General features: G+C 39.0%; 1 protein-coding gene across 1 annotated transcript in view; it reads right to left on the bottom strand.

Moving 5' to 3' along the window:
* LOC115420156 (low-density lipoprotein receptor-related protein 1-like) overlaps positions 1-17,220 on the bottom strand; it is a 113,103-nt gene that overhangs the window by 59,145 nt on the left and 36,738 nt on the right. Inside the window, 6 exon segments of the mRNA XM_030135398.1 lie at positions 1,897-2,040; positions 2,135-2,324; positions 5,570-5,792; positions 6,645-6,807; positions 16,510-16,773; positions 16,870-16,998. Of these exon segments, the coding sequence (XP_029991258.1) occupies positions 1,897-2,040; positions 2,135-2,324; positions 5,570-5,792; positions 6,645-6,807; positions 16,510-16,773; positions 16,870-16,998 (1,113 nt within the window).

Below are 17,220 nucleotides of genomic sequence, written 5' to 3'. Positions count from 1 at the left end.
TTGACAGAGATTCAGATATTTACTGATTCTTGACTGCAGTGTCCTCAAATAACATGTAACGATTAAACTTGTAAATGCCGTGCACAAACAGCAAAAACCCAAATAAAAACTAAGTGTTTTTCAATTACATCCTTGAAGGGAGAGGGACTGGAGGATGGGTTTCAGAAATTAAATGAGAGAGATTGCCTTTAGTTAAATTAACTCTGTCATTTTCAAGGACACAGTTTTTTTTTTAAATAGGTAGATCAATATAATGCTGTTATTAGCTGATAAAAGATTAAAATATGCTGAATCAGGCTGACACCATTATGGTCAGTGGAGGTCAGTGCAGAGCTAAAGAGCCAAACTAAGTTATGGTGTTACTCAGCTGCTTTGCTCTTAGCTCTTTCCCTGTCTGCCACTCAGGGGAGAACTGCATCCCTAATCCAACCTTGGTCGCCCTTGGCTTTGGGTCAATAGAGCTGAATCGCTGTGGCTCACCAGTTTATACTCATGGTACAGTTATGCTGAGCCCACGCACACAGCAGCTCTGATTGTGCTGAATCAGTGTTTGTGGCTACAGGGCTTTAACTTGAAAGTTTTTGATGAGTTTTGGTATCTTCTACCGCGTTTATAATGTGAGAGAAGATTTTAGTCTTCAACTGCTGTGTCATCGTCTGTATTTCATTACCCTACATGTCTGTGGATATTCTCAGTCATTCACTTTATCCTTTAATGTGACCTGTTTGGCAATTCTTTCATTATATCATAGTAGGGCTATGTAATATATTAAATCAATTCAGTTTATCAAGTTCTTGAATAAAATGCAGGTGTAATTTATCATAAAAGAGGGGATGTATCATGTATGTCATAATGCTGGAAGGTCTCAGAGCATCTGTGTGTGTGTGTATCTGTTCTGAGAAATTGAGACATTTTTAAATGGCCAATTTAGTACCTACAGCTGAGGAATGGTCCTATCTCCACATCAAATATCTCAGCAAGTTGATAGGACCAGTAATTTCTGAGATATTAGTAATTTTTTTTAGAATGCAATAGCTTTATAATCACGTTGCTATGTCCATGATGGTTGATGGGAAGCACATCACCACACTGTATGTTGGGAAATGACGTTAAAAACAGGAATGATGCATTTACTAACTTCAGTCCCTAATTATCAGTATTAATATGACCTGTGGTTCCCAACAGGTCAACACGCTAGTTCTCCATAATGTCTAAATTAGGTGTGTCAAACATATGGCCTGTGGGCCAAAATTGGCCCAACAATGGGTCCAATCCGGCCCGTTCGATAAATTTGCTAAGTGCAAAAACTCGACAGAAGAAAAATTATTAAGTACTATGTTTTTCCATTCCAGATGCCTGTTACTAAATGTTTTGTGTCTTTGTAGATCGAGTTTCTGAAGAAATGTCAGGTTGTTCAGGTTATTCACATTTTGTATAAAAGGACAGTTTGTAAATTTGAAGATTTTCATGATGTAAATTTATTTTTTGCACTGAAACAAAGAAAAAAATGTAGTTGTCATATTTCCAAATTATTACGCTCTTAATTTACTGGTCTGGCCCACTTGACATGATATTGGGCTGTATGTGGCCCCTGAACTAAAATGAGTTTGACATCCAAGGTCTAAACGATATGTGGGAGTTGTGTAGTGCTTAATGTAATACATTCTACATTTTTTCATGTACAGCATAACGACGCATTTTAATAAAGAAATCACTTTAAATAATATTTTGTTGTGAGTTTATGCAAACAGAAAAAGAATTGATTAAGTCGTAAGTTGTACATAATACTGTAAAAAACAGAGATTAAATTTTTAGCCATATTTTCTAGCACTATATGGCCCATAGTTTACCCAAAGTGCTTAGCGGTTCTTTCATTATTCGAATATTCTTACTCACTTTTGCAGGACTTTCCATCACTGCCCAGGCTGAATCCAGAACGACAACGGCAGGTTCTTGTTTTGTGGCCGTTCCCCAGCAGACAGATGTCAGAGCAGCCTCCAGCCTTCCCAAACTGGTCCAGTTCACAAGCATGACTACGTACTGACAACCCAGAGGATGAAAGTCATGAAACATCAATAGAGTAAGCAGCTGTGCATGAGATGTGAGTGTATGAAAAGAATCCACAGTAGGCTACCTGGAGGTTGTCGTCTCTGGTGATACACATGCAACGCTCCACCCTTGTCTACTCTTGTCACTACTTGGTAGTCTGTGCTGTTAAAACGGTTCACCCTGATCACACTGGTTTTGGGCTGCATGTTAGCGTTGTCTGCGTTGGTGGCATAGAGATAGTTTTCAAATACCGTCAGTCCGTACAGGTGCTCGATCTAAAAGAGAACAAAAGAAGGAACATTTGAGGATGGATTAAGAGAAAGACAAGCAAAGACAGATGCTCTAGAATACTCTTTTGTAGGTATCTGTATCTTCTTTATGTTTACTGTGATATGGATTGAATGCGATGTGCACTGCATGAAAGACCAAGGCCACATGTAGCAGCACTTTTGTTGAGTTCATTTCATTCTATAGGAGCCTTCTTCAGAGTAAAATGATCAAGCTTCCTGTAAAGATTGGCTGTGACTGAAGGCACGATAATTTTTTTACCGTGGTTAATTGCTAAATTATACTGACTGAGGGCAATCAAGTTTCCCCAGCTCTTAAAAGACAGAAGTCATGGATAAGCTTCTATCCAATAATGAAAAAAGGAAAACACTTCAGAGACAAGGACTTTCAAATGTCAATGGAAGAAGACCACTGGGGGGTGCACTGGTAGCTCACCTGGTCACTGAAAAAAATTATTAGACCACCCCTTGTTTTCTTCCATTTCTTTCCAATTTACATAATTAATGATAATTTACCTTTATTTAATTCCCATTTACCCGTGAACTACCTCCACTTTCAAGTCTTTGGAAGAAGCTATGCAACGGGGGAGGGACAAGGTTATGTAGCAAAAAAACAACAAAATTATTAGACCACCCTTGTTTTCTTCAATTTCTTGTTCATTTTAATGCCTAGTACAACTAAAGGTACATTTGGTTTGACAAATATAATGATAACAACAAAAATAGCTCATAAGAGTTTAATTTAAGAGCTGATATTTAGCCATTTTCCATGGTTTTCTTGATAATAACCAAAATCACTTCAGTTCTTACATCAATATGTATGGCATTGTACTACGGCAAAAACAGTGCTTTTAGGCATTCCATGTTTTCTTTTCTGTCTGTTTTAGTCACATGATACACACAGGAGTTAGTACTTGATTGCATAACCTTTGTTTTTCATGACTTTTGGTATAATGGTATAATAATTTTTTCCGCAACTGTACAAGGTACAAGGCTGAGTCCTTACCACAGTGGCCCAGGTTCAGATCTGGCCTACGTCTATTGCTTCATGACACCCCCTCTCTCCACTGATTCACTGTCTATTTCTACTGACACTATCACAATAAACCTGAAATTCCTGAAGAATAATCTTTACAAAAAGGTAAACACTGATGACTCAGCGCATATAAGGAAAAAAGATGGTACTGTGGTCTATCAGAGCAGACTGTACTCCACAGACAGACAGAGCTACAGATAGAAAGAAAAAAACAAACAAACAAACAAACAAAAAAAGAAGCCATTTCATGGAAAGACAAACAAAAGATATCGAAGCTCTGCCAAGGAGAAGTGGAAGCTTGTGCCAGAATGCAAGGAAACATGATTTTAGTCTCTGTGTCACCTTTGCCCCTCCTATCATGAGTGACTAAGACCAACCAGACTCCTGTAATGAAATAATAAACCTTTATGATGATGAGCACATAAAAATGTAATCTATGTTGAGTGTATTGATTTGCAGTGTAAACTTCCACATGGCTTTCTGCAATGGACATAACAACTGCATTTATATAATAAACACAATGAATTTATAAGGTACATAAACTGGCAGGGATGTACACTTTAACTCAGAGAAATTAATCTGACTGACATAAATCTATTCTCAAATGGATTTTATCTACTCTTGAACAGCATATCAAGAAATTAGGTAACATTTAGAAAAAACAATCTAAACCAAGGGTGTCAAACATGCGGCCCGTGGGCCAAAAACAGCCCACCAAAGGATCTAATCTGGTCCACGGGATGAATTTGTGAGGTACAAAAATTACACTGAAAACATTAACAGTCATGGGTGTCAAACTCATTTTAGTTCAGATGCAACATGCAGCCCAATTTAATCTCAAGTGGATTGGACAAGTAAAATAATAGCATAATAACCGATAAAATTTCACATTTTTATCTCTTTTTTTTTGTTTGTTTCAGTATGAAAAAAATAACATTACATGATGAAAATGTCGACATTTATAAACCATCCTTTCACAAAAATATGAATAATCTGAACAACCATGAACATCCTGAAATTTCTTAAGAAAAATAAGGGAAATTTTAGGAATATTATGCCTGTTACTAAATGTTTTGTGCCTTTGTAGATCCACTGTGACCTGTAAGTTCTAATTCACATGTGTAAATGAAAAGCTGAGGAATAATATTGTTAAAATTGCACTTTTAGCATCCACAACAGAAGAATGGATCGATATCGTACAGGACATCTACATTCTGGAGAAACTGACATTTTGTTTTAAGGGTCAAAGGGAATCTTTTTTTCACTATTTGGTCAAAATGGACAAACTATGTAAAACCTGTAATTGATGAGAATAGAATACATTGGTTATGTGAAAACATTTATATGATATTCATTTCTGTTTAGGTTAATGGAAACATACACACCTTAGTGTGTTTTATCTTGTTGATGAAGTAACGGAGTAAGCCCTCCCCACCCACCCACTTTTTTTTTCTTTCTTTTTTATTTTATTTGTTCTGTATTCAACTAAAAATCTTGGATTAGCATCTTCGTTCAAATTTGATGTGTGGATTTTGAATTGTACCTGAAAGGGAAGTTTTGTAGGACATGCTTTTCCAAATAAACAAAAAAAAAAATTGCACTTTTACTTTTTTGCACTAAAACAAAGAAAAATTCGCAGTTATTATTTACAGGTTATTATACTATTATTTTACAGGTCCTGCCCACTTGAGATCCTATTTTGTTTTATGTGTCCCCTGAACTAAAATGAGTTAGACAGCCCTGAGCTAAATTCACAACAATCAGGAAATAAACTTTCTTTTACTTAAGGGATACACTTTGTAATGCACATTCACAGGTGCACACTCATAAACAGATGGGACTTTGTGGGTGAGAGCATGTGTCTCGCCTTAGGCTCAAAGAGTAAATTAAAGCCATTTCTTCTCCACAGATAATGGTTAAAGCCGTGTTGGCAGGTTTAAGAGCCACTGTGCCTCACCAACACCACAGTATCAACAGCCTCAGTATTAGACACAATTAATCAGCTGCTTTAATGAAAAAGGAAACGTCCAGCGCATTTTTTCTCCTCATAACTCACCAGGCAGGAAGACATTACAGGGCACCAGAGAAATATAAGGTGATTATAGATGTAAAGGGGCTTCTAAACATGTATAGTACACGAGCAGGCACTAGGGCAGGAATCTTCAGAGGTTATATGTACAAATGTGTTTGTCTTTACCAGTAGTCCTTGGATGATTGTATGTCGGTTCTTCCCTTCATAGTCCACCACCTCGATGTAGTCCAGATAGGCATCGGCCCAGTACACCAGCCTGCTGACCAGGTCCAACGTGATGCCATGAGGGAACACAATCTTACTGTCAACGAGCTTGGTACGGTTCTGGCCGTCCATGTCGCAGCGCTCCACCTTTGGAATCTGTCCATAGTCTGTGAAGAAAACCTTCCTGTGAAAACAAAAAGACCAGACCTGAATGAGAACAGCTGGGGTAGATCAGCTGAAATGATCCTCAGTGGGTAAATAGAGAAAGGAAGGTGGGGGGGCATCAAGGTCTGCCAGACAAAATGAAAGCTTCATTATTAGTTTTTATTTTAGGAAAATGCAACACATTTGCTTTTGGCCTCTTACAAAATGAAAGAATTTTAATATGATCGTAGATTGAATGTTTGTGGGTCAGTTTTGAATAGACTTTCTAAACGCTTCCATAATTGAAAGATAACAAAGAGAGCATGTTGTTTGCTGCTTGGTTATATTTACCTGGATTGTTTTTCTCACACTCTCCTCAGAAAACAACAAAGAAGTAATCTACAATGAATCTAGAGCCATTGTTACAGGAAGAACCAATTACAGCAAAGAACAGAATGTGAGTTGTGTAAAAAGGATGCATCTGGTTGTACATATACACACAGTCACCCATTCAGTCTGTCAGTTTTTACACACAAGGGTAGTGTAGAAATACACACATCTCTAGGAATTCAGTTTGAAAGCCTTGTCATAAACAAAAGAACTGAAACAAAAACATCCGTTTAGTCTTCAAACCCACAGGTCAGTGTACAGTGCAGTTCAAGCAAAACATCTGTGCTCATTTAAGAGCCTCTGTTTAGCCTTTTCCCCCCTTTCAACTTGTTATTTTAAGGCTGGGTAACAATGATCTGACTTCATTCATTCTCATGGGACTCTGACTTTGCATGGAACACTTAGAGGTGGATCTTTACTGGAGTTAGAAACACTTGCTATGTGGTACCTGTCTGTGTCTGTGAGTGTGTGCAAAGGCAAAAAAGACAGGCATAAAACTAACCCCATGGTGGGGTCCAGAGCGATGCCTTTGGGGTTGTACAGCTCCTGGTCCAGGAGGGTGACACATGTCTGCCCATCTTTATCACACACGAAGATCCTGTCATCAACGTCATCCACAAAGTAGACGTTTCCAGTGAGCCAGTCGATGGCCATCTGCTCCACATCTGGACAGAGAAAAGGAGACGGGTAAAATGGGACACATGACTTGTAAAACACTGTTTTCACTACCGAAATCGTTTCATTGAGACTACCATAGAATTTGAGTTTTTGATGTTACTTGTAGCACAGGGATAAGAGGTTTGACTCAGAGGCACATGATGAAGTAAATTAGTCAGCAGTGCACTGTAGGAGCTACTTCATCAACTCTCTCGCTCTCACTGCAACATCCACACATACACTCACACACAATACAGATGTTCACATTTGGATCTGAGGCGTTTTTCTTGACTGACAAACCAGACAACAGCCAACTCTAATTAGCAAGTGTCTAGATAACGCGTCTATCGTTCAAAGTCACTGAGATACTTTGAAAATGAGACAGGCTGTTTGCTGCTTTGATGAGTGTGATGTTGCTGTAGCTAAGCGACACTGGGTGTGTGTCTTCTGTTGGGTATATTTTCCTGCGGCTTAGCTCATGGGGAAGACCAGTGCCACACCCATTGATGAAAATCAAACACCTAGCTTTGTGCACATTCTACCACACACGCACTCGCTGGCGTATTGAAGAAGTTGAACCAAGAGAAAGAAAAACTTGGAATACCCCTGCTCAATCCAAACTGTTTTGACTGTGGTGCAGGACCACATAGGGAGGGTCTGAATGAGGAGAAAAATAGTGAAAAAGAATAACATGAGACATTAATATACCGCTCTCCCTGGGTCCCTCTTTCCCTCCTCTTCCTTCCTCTCCTCAAACACCAGCTAGGCCGCACTGAGTCTTAGCCAAGAATTAGAGAAAGAAACTTATTGTTGAAGCTGAAGGAAAGCAAGATGTCAGGACATTAAAGGTCTAGAATTATAGTTCATTTCCCGCACTTAGTTGTGATCTTATGGCTGTATTTTTGGTAACTTTGCACTGTCTTTCTACCTCAGAGATTTATCAAGAGCATATAAAACACGATGTACAGCTATTAACATAAACTACTAAATACAGAGGTGGAAAAAGGTTCATTTGTGATGTATTGTATTAAGAATCAAATATTAGTCAAATATTGTGCTATTCTCTACACCCCTATGCATCCTTCAGCATATGCACTGTTCTATCAAGGTCAAAACTGGATGTTTGAGCAAGATAATGACACACATCTAGGACATGACATGTTGAAACTGTCAAGAATTTAGTTTTGCTGTTTTTTCTTTTTAACAGTAAATAAAAACATTTATTTGCATTTTTTGTGTCTGTCAGATGCAGCCACACCTTCAGAAGCACAAAAAGATTTTTCCACAAATATTTCATGATGATATTTGAGATCGTGTAAAATTTTTAAGGGTGTCCAAAAACATTTTTTTCCATCCCATGTAGTGCAGTGACTCCCAAACTTTTTTGGCTTGTGACCCCATTTTAACATTATAAATTTCTGGCGACCCCAGACATTCAAAACAGAGAATTTTTTTTTGCTAAAATTAATTTGTTTTTGATCATGTAACAGTTTGCTATACTATGTTGCAAATAAATGTTAATTTTAGATGATGTTTAGGCTATATAATGTATATTATTATGGACGGAGGCAGAAAAGGCAGATGTAGATTACTGCACAAAGTGAGAATTTTATTTTCCTGGGTCAGGATATGTACAGTCCATCCAGCTTGGATTTACAAGGCTGACAATTAATACTGAACAAACAATAACTCACACTAGAAATTATAAAAGAGCTGCAGCATCTGAAACTGACCACAATGAACATTTGACAGATAAACAGTACCACAGTGCCTCAGTTTCAGCTTCAGAGTTTGTCATGTCTTTTATGGATTGTGATTGTCTCTCTCAACTCGCCATATATTTTTCATTAGTAAGTTTTTTGTTTTGTTTTTTTTATCTGTTACTAGAAATTTCAGACAATCCCATTTGAATTTCAGGCGACCCTACATGGGGTCCTGACCCCAGTGTTGAAAAACCATGCCGTAGTGTATAAAATAGGGCATATCAGCTTCATCTAAACCAGCTAAAACATTATAACAATACATATAATACACTATGCATCAGAAATAATATACCAATAATGTACGGTACAAAAGATACAATCCTATAAGGAAGTGCAGACTTGATATCATAATAGTCTGTTTTTATATTGTGGTTTTCCTACTCCTCTATAGAAATAAGCACTTACACCACAAATACTAGTAATGCATTTAAATATCAATATTAGCAATGGGGGATGAAAACTATACTTCTGTGTGCAAGTAAATTAGGCAGAGAAACTGGGAGAAAAGTGGGGAGGAGGGCTTCATAAACCACAAAACATGTATTTTTACAGCTGCTACAAGCTCTGCTGTCCACAGAAACATCCGCAAATACACATAAAAAAGACCGTGGATACAGGGCTAAAGTCATACTGTGGGGGTCCTTGGTCATGCAGCGCTCAGCACTAAGGGTGGAGGTCTGTTATGGTGGTATGCTCACCAGTGATGGAGGTCAGTGTTCTGATTTAGAGGAGGATCAATTTCTTCAACCAGGATAGAAAAGCTTAGGTGGGGGAAATGACGAAGCAGATTCCTTGGCATAAGAGGCCAATAAAAGTGCGTATAGTGAAAGCTTACCAGCTATGAGCCAATAAATCTGGCTGTAATTCCAGAGGAGTCCTCTGTGTTTAGAAAAACGGACACATTTTTCTGAGGAGCACGGCTAGCGAAGGGAGGGAAATGGAACACACTCAAATATTTTGGGTTTGAGTAAAAGTGGGGGAAAAAAAGGATAAAAGAAAAATGTGGACAGGGAGGAACGGAAGAAAAAGTGAGGAAAGAAGGATTACGAAGATGAAGACGAGAAGAAAGAAGGTCTGAGAGATCTGATTTCAACAAGGAAAACTTGGCTATTGTGCAGCAGCATTTCTGAGGTTTATGGGAATCAGGGGCCGAATTTCCCAAAGGTGCTCGTAATTTTTAACACACAGTTCTCTATTTAAATGCTTCCAGCTGCCACACACACAACTGATCCACTGATTAAGCAATGGATAAACAAAAGACGGTGAAAAGAGCAGATTGCGCAGTATTTTAAAATTCAGCTCAAAACCCTCAAATATGTACGTCCCCTTGTTTCTAACCCTCCACCCCCCTCTCCATTTTCTCTCCACTTCTGCTAAAACAGAAATGGTTCTAGTAAAACCAGAGACTTTTCTGTTCCCTCCCATTCTCCTCTCTCACTCTCTTCCTCCATGCATCATTCGCCTATCCCTCCCCTTTGTCTGTTCCCCAGAGGTGGGAAAACAGTCTGGATTCATTAACTGCAGTTCTGTCTGTCTGAAAGTATGCTATAAAAAACAACACAGAGTAATTGAAAAAACAGAACCGGCTGCGTTCTTCATTTTTTTTCCCTCTTCTGCTCTCTAAACAACTTGTTTTCTACATGTTTTCCAGGTAATCTCACAGTTCCCTGTTGGTCAAAGAAAAACAACAGCCAAGTGGATGTCTAGATAATATATTTAAAATCTATTGCTTAGTGGGGCAGTCCAGTTTTATTCTACCCTGCATGATGTAGGAGCAGAAGTGAGAACCATACATCTAATAGAGGCAGGCACCCACTGCTCATAACACACCGTGATCACACTATTACTTTTAATGGAGCAGAAATGTCTTTGATACCTCAGATCAGTCGCTCTTTATGCATCCTTAAACTGTGATTGAAGCTTTTACCACCAACTGCTCATAGACCCCAACCCCCACTTCCCCTCACAAAGCTCACACACTCCAAAACACTCCCTTAAGCATCTGGCCCAGGCATCACACCAGAAACACAAGCAAGGAGAGAATGGCGAAAAAAGATAAAAAAAGAGATGATTTCTGGGGCTGAAGTGTAGACTGAGGCATAAAATGTATTTCCCAGTTAGGGGTTAATATATGTAAGGGAGAAAAAAAAGGAGGAGTGAGGTTTAAGGCTGAACAATGTATTGAAGGGAGAGAAGATCTGAAAATGTGCTGAGTGGCTCGCCTTTTTACAGCACATGACCTCGTAAGAAGATTTCAGGCCAGTGTCTGTACTAAGCAGCACACTGTACAGGGGGAGCAGGTACTGCGGCTCTTATACCCCAGGAAAGGAGACAGGTCTGGGATCAGCTCTACTGTGCACAGAGCGGGGCATCAGTATCTACTTTTATGAACTAAAGTCTATCTAAGCTTCACTTGTGGGATTCCCATGGGGAGACTTTTAAGAACCCATGCATAAGGAAAAGCTTATCTCTACTCCTCATGCCTCAAGACAGATAATGCTCATAATGTTTTTGAGATATCCAAAGTTTGTTTGTTTCCTGCTTCATTTAAGGCACCAGAGACTAAAATAAACAATGTCCAGCAGGCATAATTCATGTTGGAAATGATGAGAAAGTGTTTGAACTACTGCCAAAATAAAAAGTGCCAGAGCAGCTGTAAATAATTTACATTTTTTATTTCATTAAACCCAATTTTCTATTACTAGCTGGTGAATTAATGTGCATATTTTTCCAATAGTATACACTAAATTTTAGCTTTGCATATCCATCAAGCCTTTATTTGGCGAGCTGGAATGCTAGGTATAATTAGCACTGGCATAAAAAACTGGCAGTGTCACATATAGACAGAGAGGAAGATTACATTTCATGAAATGTGGGAGTAGAAGCCAGAAGTAAGCAAAAAGGAACTGGAGGGAATGTGATGAAATTGAGAGCGAGAGAGTGAGAGTGCAAGGGGGTGGAGACACATCTGGACAACTCATCTGTGGCATACTGAGGTCATGAGTCACTGCAACCACACGCGCATCATTTCCTGTATGTTCACCCCTGCCATTGGTTTCTGCTGGCTCCTTCCATGTTTACTGTGAGTTTTAACCTGCTCCTCCTATTCTGTCACACTCACATGCCAGCAGCCTGTCCAACAGATCTGCATCACGGACAGAACAGATGACAAAAATCTGTCCTTTTGTATCAGATCTGATGATGCACATTTGTTGTGCTTGCATTACGGAGGCTGGTTGTGGTCAGCTGGGTGGTTAAAGGACGCCGGCTGTCAGTGTGTCCCAAGTGTGTCTTTTCATCATGACTACTGTCTATGTCTGTCAAAGTTATGCGTCTCAGAAGTTGCAGCCTTTTTCCTTTTTCTAAATGTAAAGCTAAATCTGAAAATAACAAGTGTCACTTGGATACAGGATGTGCAATAACTCTCTATTGTTTCCTTATTCCTGTCCAATAAAGCTGTAATTCGCCTGCATCAGTCAATGTGCTTCCTGTCCCTCAACGGAGCCGGTTCTTCATTTTGTCTTTGCATGCTTTGTGTTCGTCAGCATTTGCACACACAGGTTGTGTGTCTGTGCATGTGTGGGGGGACTTTAGCTGCATTTATAATGTAATAATATCAGATGTGGTGTTTAACAGGCTCAAAACGGACAAAGAGGAGCAAGAGGCTTGATCTATAACTTATTACTTCGCAGGAAACCAAAATGCCTCATGCATAATTTTTATTGTTCTGAGGCTTATCTAATATCATTAACATATTCCAGTGACAGCTAAACCCTTCGATGCCTACATGTGCAAAAATGCTGCCTCTCATCATTTTTCTGTTGGTCGGCACTGTCAAAATTCTGTCAAGATAAGGTACACAGCACTGAAAAGGCAAAAGGATGTGAAAGGACAAGACTCTGTAGACTGAAGATAAAGTCAAAGTGGTTGTGTAGGTAAATGAGGAAGTTAAGGCATTTTAGAGGAAGAATGAAAAGGCAGAAGGATAAAAGAGGTAATTCACATGAATATAAATGTAATGAGTTAGTGAGTGGAAAAAAATAATGTTATTTGCTTTTGTAATTTATACAATAACTTCTGCAGCAACTTCCATTGTTATTGTTGGACTTCTGTTCATAGACGATAGGAAGTAGGCTGTAGGAGTCCATGTACACAAGTCTGCACTCACTCACACATCTAAGATTTCTACTATCGCTCTTTCAGTTTTTATTTTTTCAGAAGGAAAAGATTACTCCATGTTTTGTAAAAACGAAAGTTAAGCAATGGAAAAATACAGCTGCATTCTATTTGTCTCCATGTGTTTTCAAAATATATATGAGTCACAGGCTGAGCACAAGAAGAGAAAAACAAAGAATGGTATTCTGGCAAAGAAAAGTGCACCAAAAGTATTTCTCAGTCCACTTTCGACTAGATTTTTATTCTGTCCACCTGTTTATGTGCAAATATGGGTAAAATAGTCCACATATGTTCTAATGCTCAGTAGCTCAGCAAAGTCATTGGCGTTAAAGTAAAGCTATATATGCTCAAATATTAAAACTGGCAAACTTTCATTACAGGGTTGGGAATAAAGAGCTATTAAGTTATGCCAAAGATGTCAATTCATTGGATTGTAGCAATAACTAAACTAAAATAAATATACCCTGGTCAAACAGATTTATGTGACCACTAGAGGGAGTTTGAGTCAGATTCTAAACAGATCTTTAGTGGAGCTATTGACAACACAAACTATGCAGAAAACGGAAATGATTTGTGGTTTTACTGTGGCTATTTTCTAACAGACACAACTTCCCCATGCTGTCGACAGTTTGGAACATTAATACTACATATAGTCAGTTTAAGGAGATAATAATGGAAGAAAAAAGTCATTAAGGCAGCAGGGTCACCTGCCTATCTGCAGTACCTGTATAGAGATAGAGATCCACTGTTGGACCTTTCAGAAAATTAAAGTCCAGTGTTTTATGTGAACATATTGATAATGTTAACATAGTGTCAAAAGTGTGGATGCAATTTGACATCTGCAAATCATATCAGAGCAAGTATGCACCTCATCTCATACAGGCTTCAGTGTAGGGGAGGTGGGTAAAATCGATGCTGGTTCTATTTACATCTTTAAGCATCTACTGCATGTATGGCTATAGATCATTTGTGCTGTGAATGTAAATGTGAAGGTGTAAATATTTATGTCTATCAATGAAAATGTGTAGAAATACAACATTCCTCCTGCTCTGTTCTCTAATCATGTCTATACATGTATATATATATATATATATATATATATATATATATATATATATATATATATATATATATATATATATATATATATATCACCATGGAAAACTGCTTCTCTCTCAAGTGTCAATGTGGGCAAAAAAACAAAACGTCACATGATCCCTTAAGAATAATTTTATAGTGCTCTAATTGTAGAATACCTTCCTTGTACAGAGAAGTCTATACAAGTCAGTCGCCCATAAAAGCAAGAACTAAAACCTAAAATAAAGATTGTACGTGAGCTAAAGTAGATTTACTGACTCATTGTTGAATGCCTTCACCATCCAGTCAAGTTTTAATTTACATCCATGTCCAGACTCAGATATACACAGTGAGAACTGAGGCGCGTTTTAATAAAAGGGTGTATTTATGGTTAAATGGATGTTAGCACTGTAGCACCTTGAAATATTTGATTACAATTTAATAATTCACTATTGAAGTTCATTAATAACATTTTAATAGTGTGGTTATATGGAGGTAATAATGTATTAATACCATGTAATTACCAAAGTAATAATGATGTGATGATTCTTGCAATAACTAATGAAAATTCACATCAAAACGGTCATCACTTTATAACACTAGTGGCTGAAAGAATGAGATTTCAGACACAAGCAGTAAAAATAAGTTGTCTGTGCGGTCTTTCTGGATAGAGTGAGGAGTTCGTTCATTTGAGAGGGACTCAGAGTAGAGTCTCCACATCGACAGAACCCAGCTGAGGTGTTTTTGTCATCCAGTCAGGATACCTCCTGGATGGCTGCTTGGTGAGGTGTTTCGGGCATGTCCAACAGGTAGGAGACCGCGGGGCAGACCCAGGATACACTGGAGGGATTATATCTCTTTGCTGGCCTGGGACTGCCTCTGTGTCCCCCTGGAGGAACTGGAGGAGGGGGCCGGGGACGGAGGAGTCTGGGCCTCTCTGCTTAGGCTGCTGCCCCCATTAATTATTATTGGATGGATGGATGTTTGATCCTTGTTACCTGGAAACTCTGGTGGTATGAATCAGGGCTGCAAAATGCAGAAATGCCTCTTTCTGTTTAATTTCAAGGTGACATTAGACTAAACCAAACAAGAGCTGAGAGTTAAACAGGTCTGTGAAAGCAGACGAAAATCTAATCTGGTTCTGAGATGAGAAAATGTCATGTAACACAATATTTGCAACTAACCTCAACAGTGAGGTTTTTGTGGATGATCCCATGAATGACAGTGGAGAACCCAGAAACGGTCAGTGTTTTTTAATGTTCTAGATATTTCTGAAGAGTTTCTTTTCAATTCTAGGTACAGTACGTGCCAGTTAATGCATTCTTGCCAATGTTAGTCTGACAGCTCAGGCCTGAATCTATTCCTCTTCATGTTGACATTAGCTCTTAGACGATCATTAAGAAACCAGAGTTAGCCAGCTGTAGCACCTCAGCAAAATCCAAAACCCTTAAAAAAGGCTCCTCCTTGATGGGACTATCTATAAAATCCTCAACCTTAAGGTTTCTAAAAAATATCATGCTGCCTGGCATTTCCTCATCCTCACCACATTCTTTGCTTTCTTCTTCTATCACTATAGCAATATGACAAAAAAGCAGAACTTGACTGGTTCTCTTGTGTGCATTCACAGTCATGACTGGCTCCTGCCTCTTAATGTTTAATTTGGTTTATAATAATATTACCATGAAATTGCAATAGATAGTTTTGCATTTTACAGTCCAATTTCATGGCTATAACACAGAACCTATCTGAAAACAATGTTTTATACCATCAAGTCACACAATCAAATATTATCAGTTCTACAGTATTACCATTAGCATTTTTATTTTCAAGAAGTTTTTTGGTTATTACTGGAGTTGTAACATGGTCGTTACTTCATCAAATGGTAAAATGGAGTGCATTTATATAGCACATTTTCTACACCTTCATGGTGCCCAAAACGCTTTACAAAGCCTCACATTCACCCATTCACACACACACACTCATACACCAGTAGGTGGCTGCTGCCATGTGAGGCGCTGCCAAGCCCTACTGGGAGCAATTTAGGGTTTGACATGTGGACAGTCGGAGCCAGGATTCGAATCGCCGACCCTTTGGTCATTGGACAACCCGCTCACAGAGCCACAGCCACCCATCACATGGTATCACTACATTATTTCCCATGTGTTTTCAGACTATTACCACTTCACTACTGTTCTGTGATGCTCAACACGCAGCATGCTGTCTTCACTTGGAGACTAAGAGACTGTGTTTTGTGAGGTCAGATGAACCTTTGCAACCAATTTACAGAAATTCAGATCAGACGCTCCAGAGGTATCAAGTCTGTGAGAATGCAATGGACAATTTAAAAACATAATGCCTCCAGCCAGCTATTGCCAGCACAGAGGCATCAAAATAATGAAATGTTTGACAGATAGCTGTGTGGCCGCTGGTGGTGAACCTGCTATTCAAGCTAATGAATTTTTCATTTAAAATGCCCCTCATAGGTATGTTGCCTGCAGGAGTAAAATATCACAAATTGCCTTGTTGCGGTGTGAGGCAGCTGTTTCTGCAGTAGAACTAGGCTCTGTTGTTAAGCTGTGTACTCATGCCTGTGCTTGAGCTCTGCAAGCATGTGCCTCTGTATATGCAATGTCCCATTAAAATGTGATCTATGAATGAACAGGGATGACACTGCATAATGCTCTGTGTACTCACGGTGGAGGCTAAGGGAGATGTTGATGACTCTCTCCTCTGTGAAACTTTTCAGATTTGGGATTTTGGCACATTTAAGGTGTGTGGATGCAGGGGAGTCTCCCACGTGGATCCAGCAGACGGTCTCCTGGGCATAAAGGAAGTCCATGGCTGTTGTTTGCTTGGTGCTGGTGGACAGCAGGCTGTGTACTGTGGTGCCACTCAGGGATGTGGCTTGGATGTTCTGGGAGTTGGCAATTAACAGGACAGGAAGACGATCCACCGGCACTGGAATTTAACAATAGCATGACTCACAGTGATCAGGATCAACAGAACATCTATTTAGGCTGGCATTCATTCATGCAGCTGAGTGCTATTGTTTACCATTCTTAGCCTTGCAGGAGCGGTTGTCTGGCTGAGACAAATATCCCTCCACACAGGAGCAGGTGAACGAGCCTTCAGTGTTGATACAGGTCTGACTGCAGGTCCCATAGAGACTGCACTCATCAAAATCTGAACCACACAAACCACAGATGGTCTTACTGCTCAGTTCATGTAGTGCAAATATCAAATTCTATCTCAGAAAATAGCAAAACAAAAACACAAAATGAAACCTTAAACACAGCTACAGATGGAGTGCAAAAATGCTGCTTAAAAGTATAAAAAGCAATTATGTCTCATGCAAACATTGTATATTAATCTTCTTGCTAGATATTGATTAATTAAAATTGGAAT

This window comes from Sphaeramia orbicularis, chromosome 5, assembly GCF_902148855.1.
Source record: "Sphaeramia orbicularis chromosome 5, fSphaOr1.1, whole genome shotgun sequence".
NCBI lineage: Eukaryota > Metazoa > Chordata > Actinopteri > Kurtiformes > Apogonidae > Sphaeramia > Sphaeramia orbicularis.
Note: the sequence above shows the minus strand (reverse complement) of the source record. Positions and strands in the feature narration are given on the sequence as shown.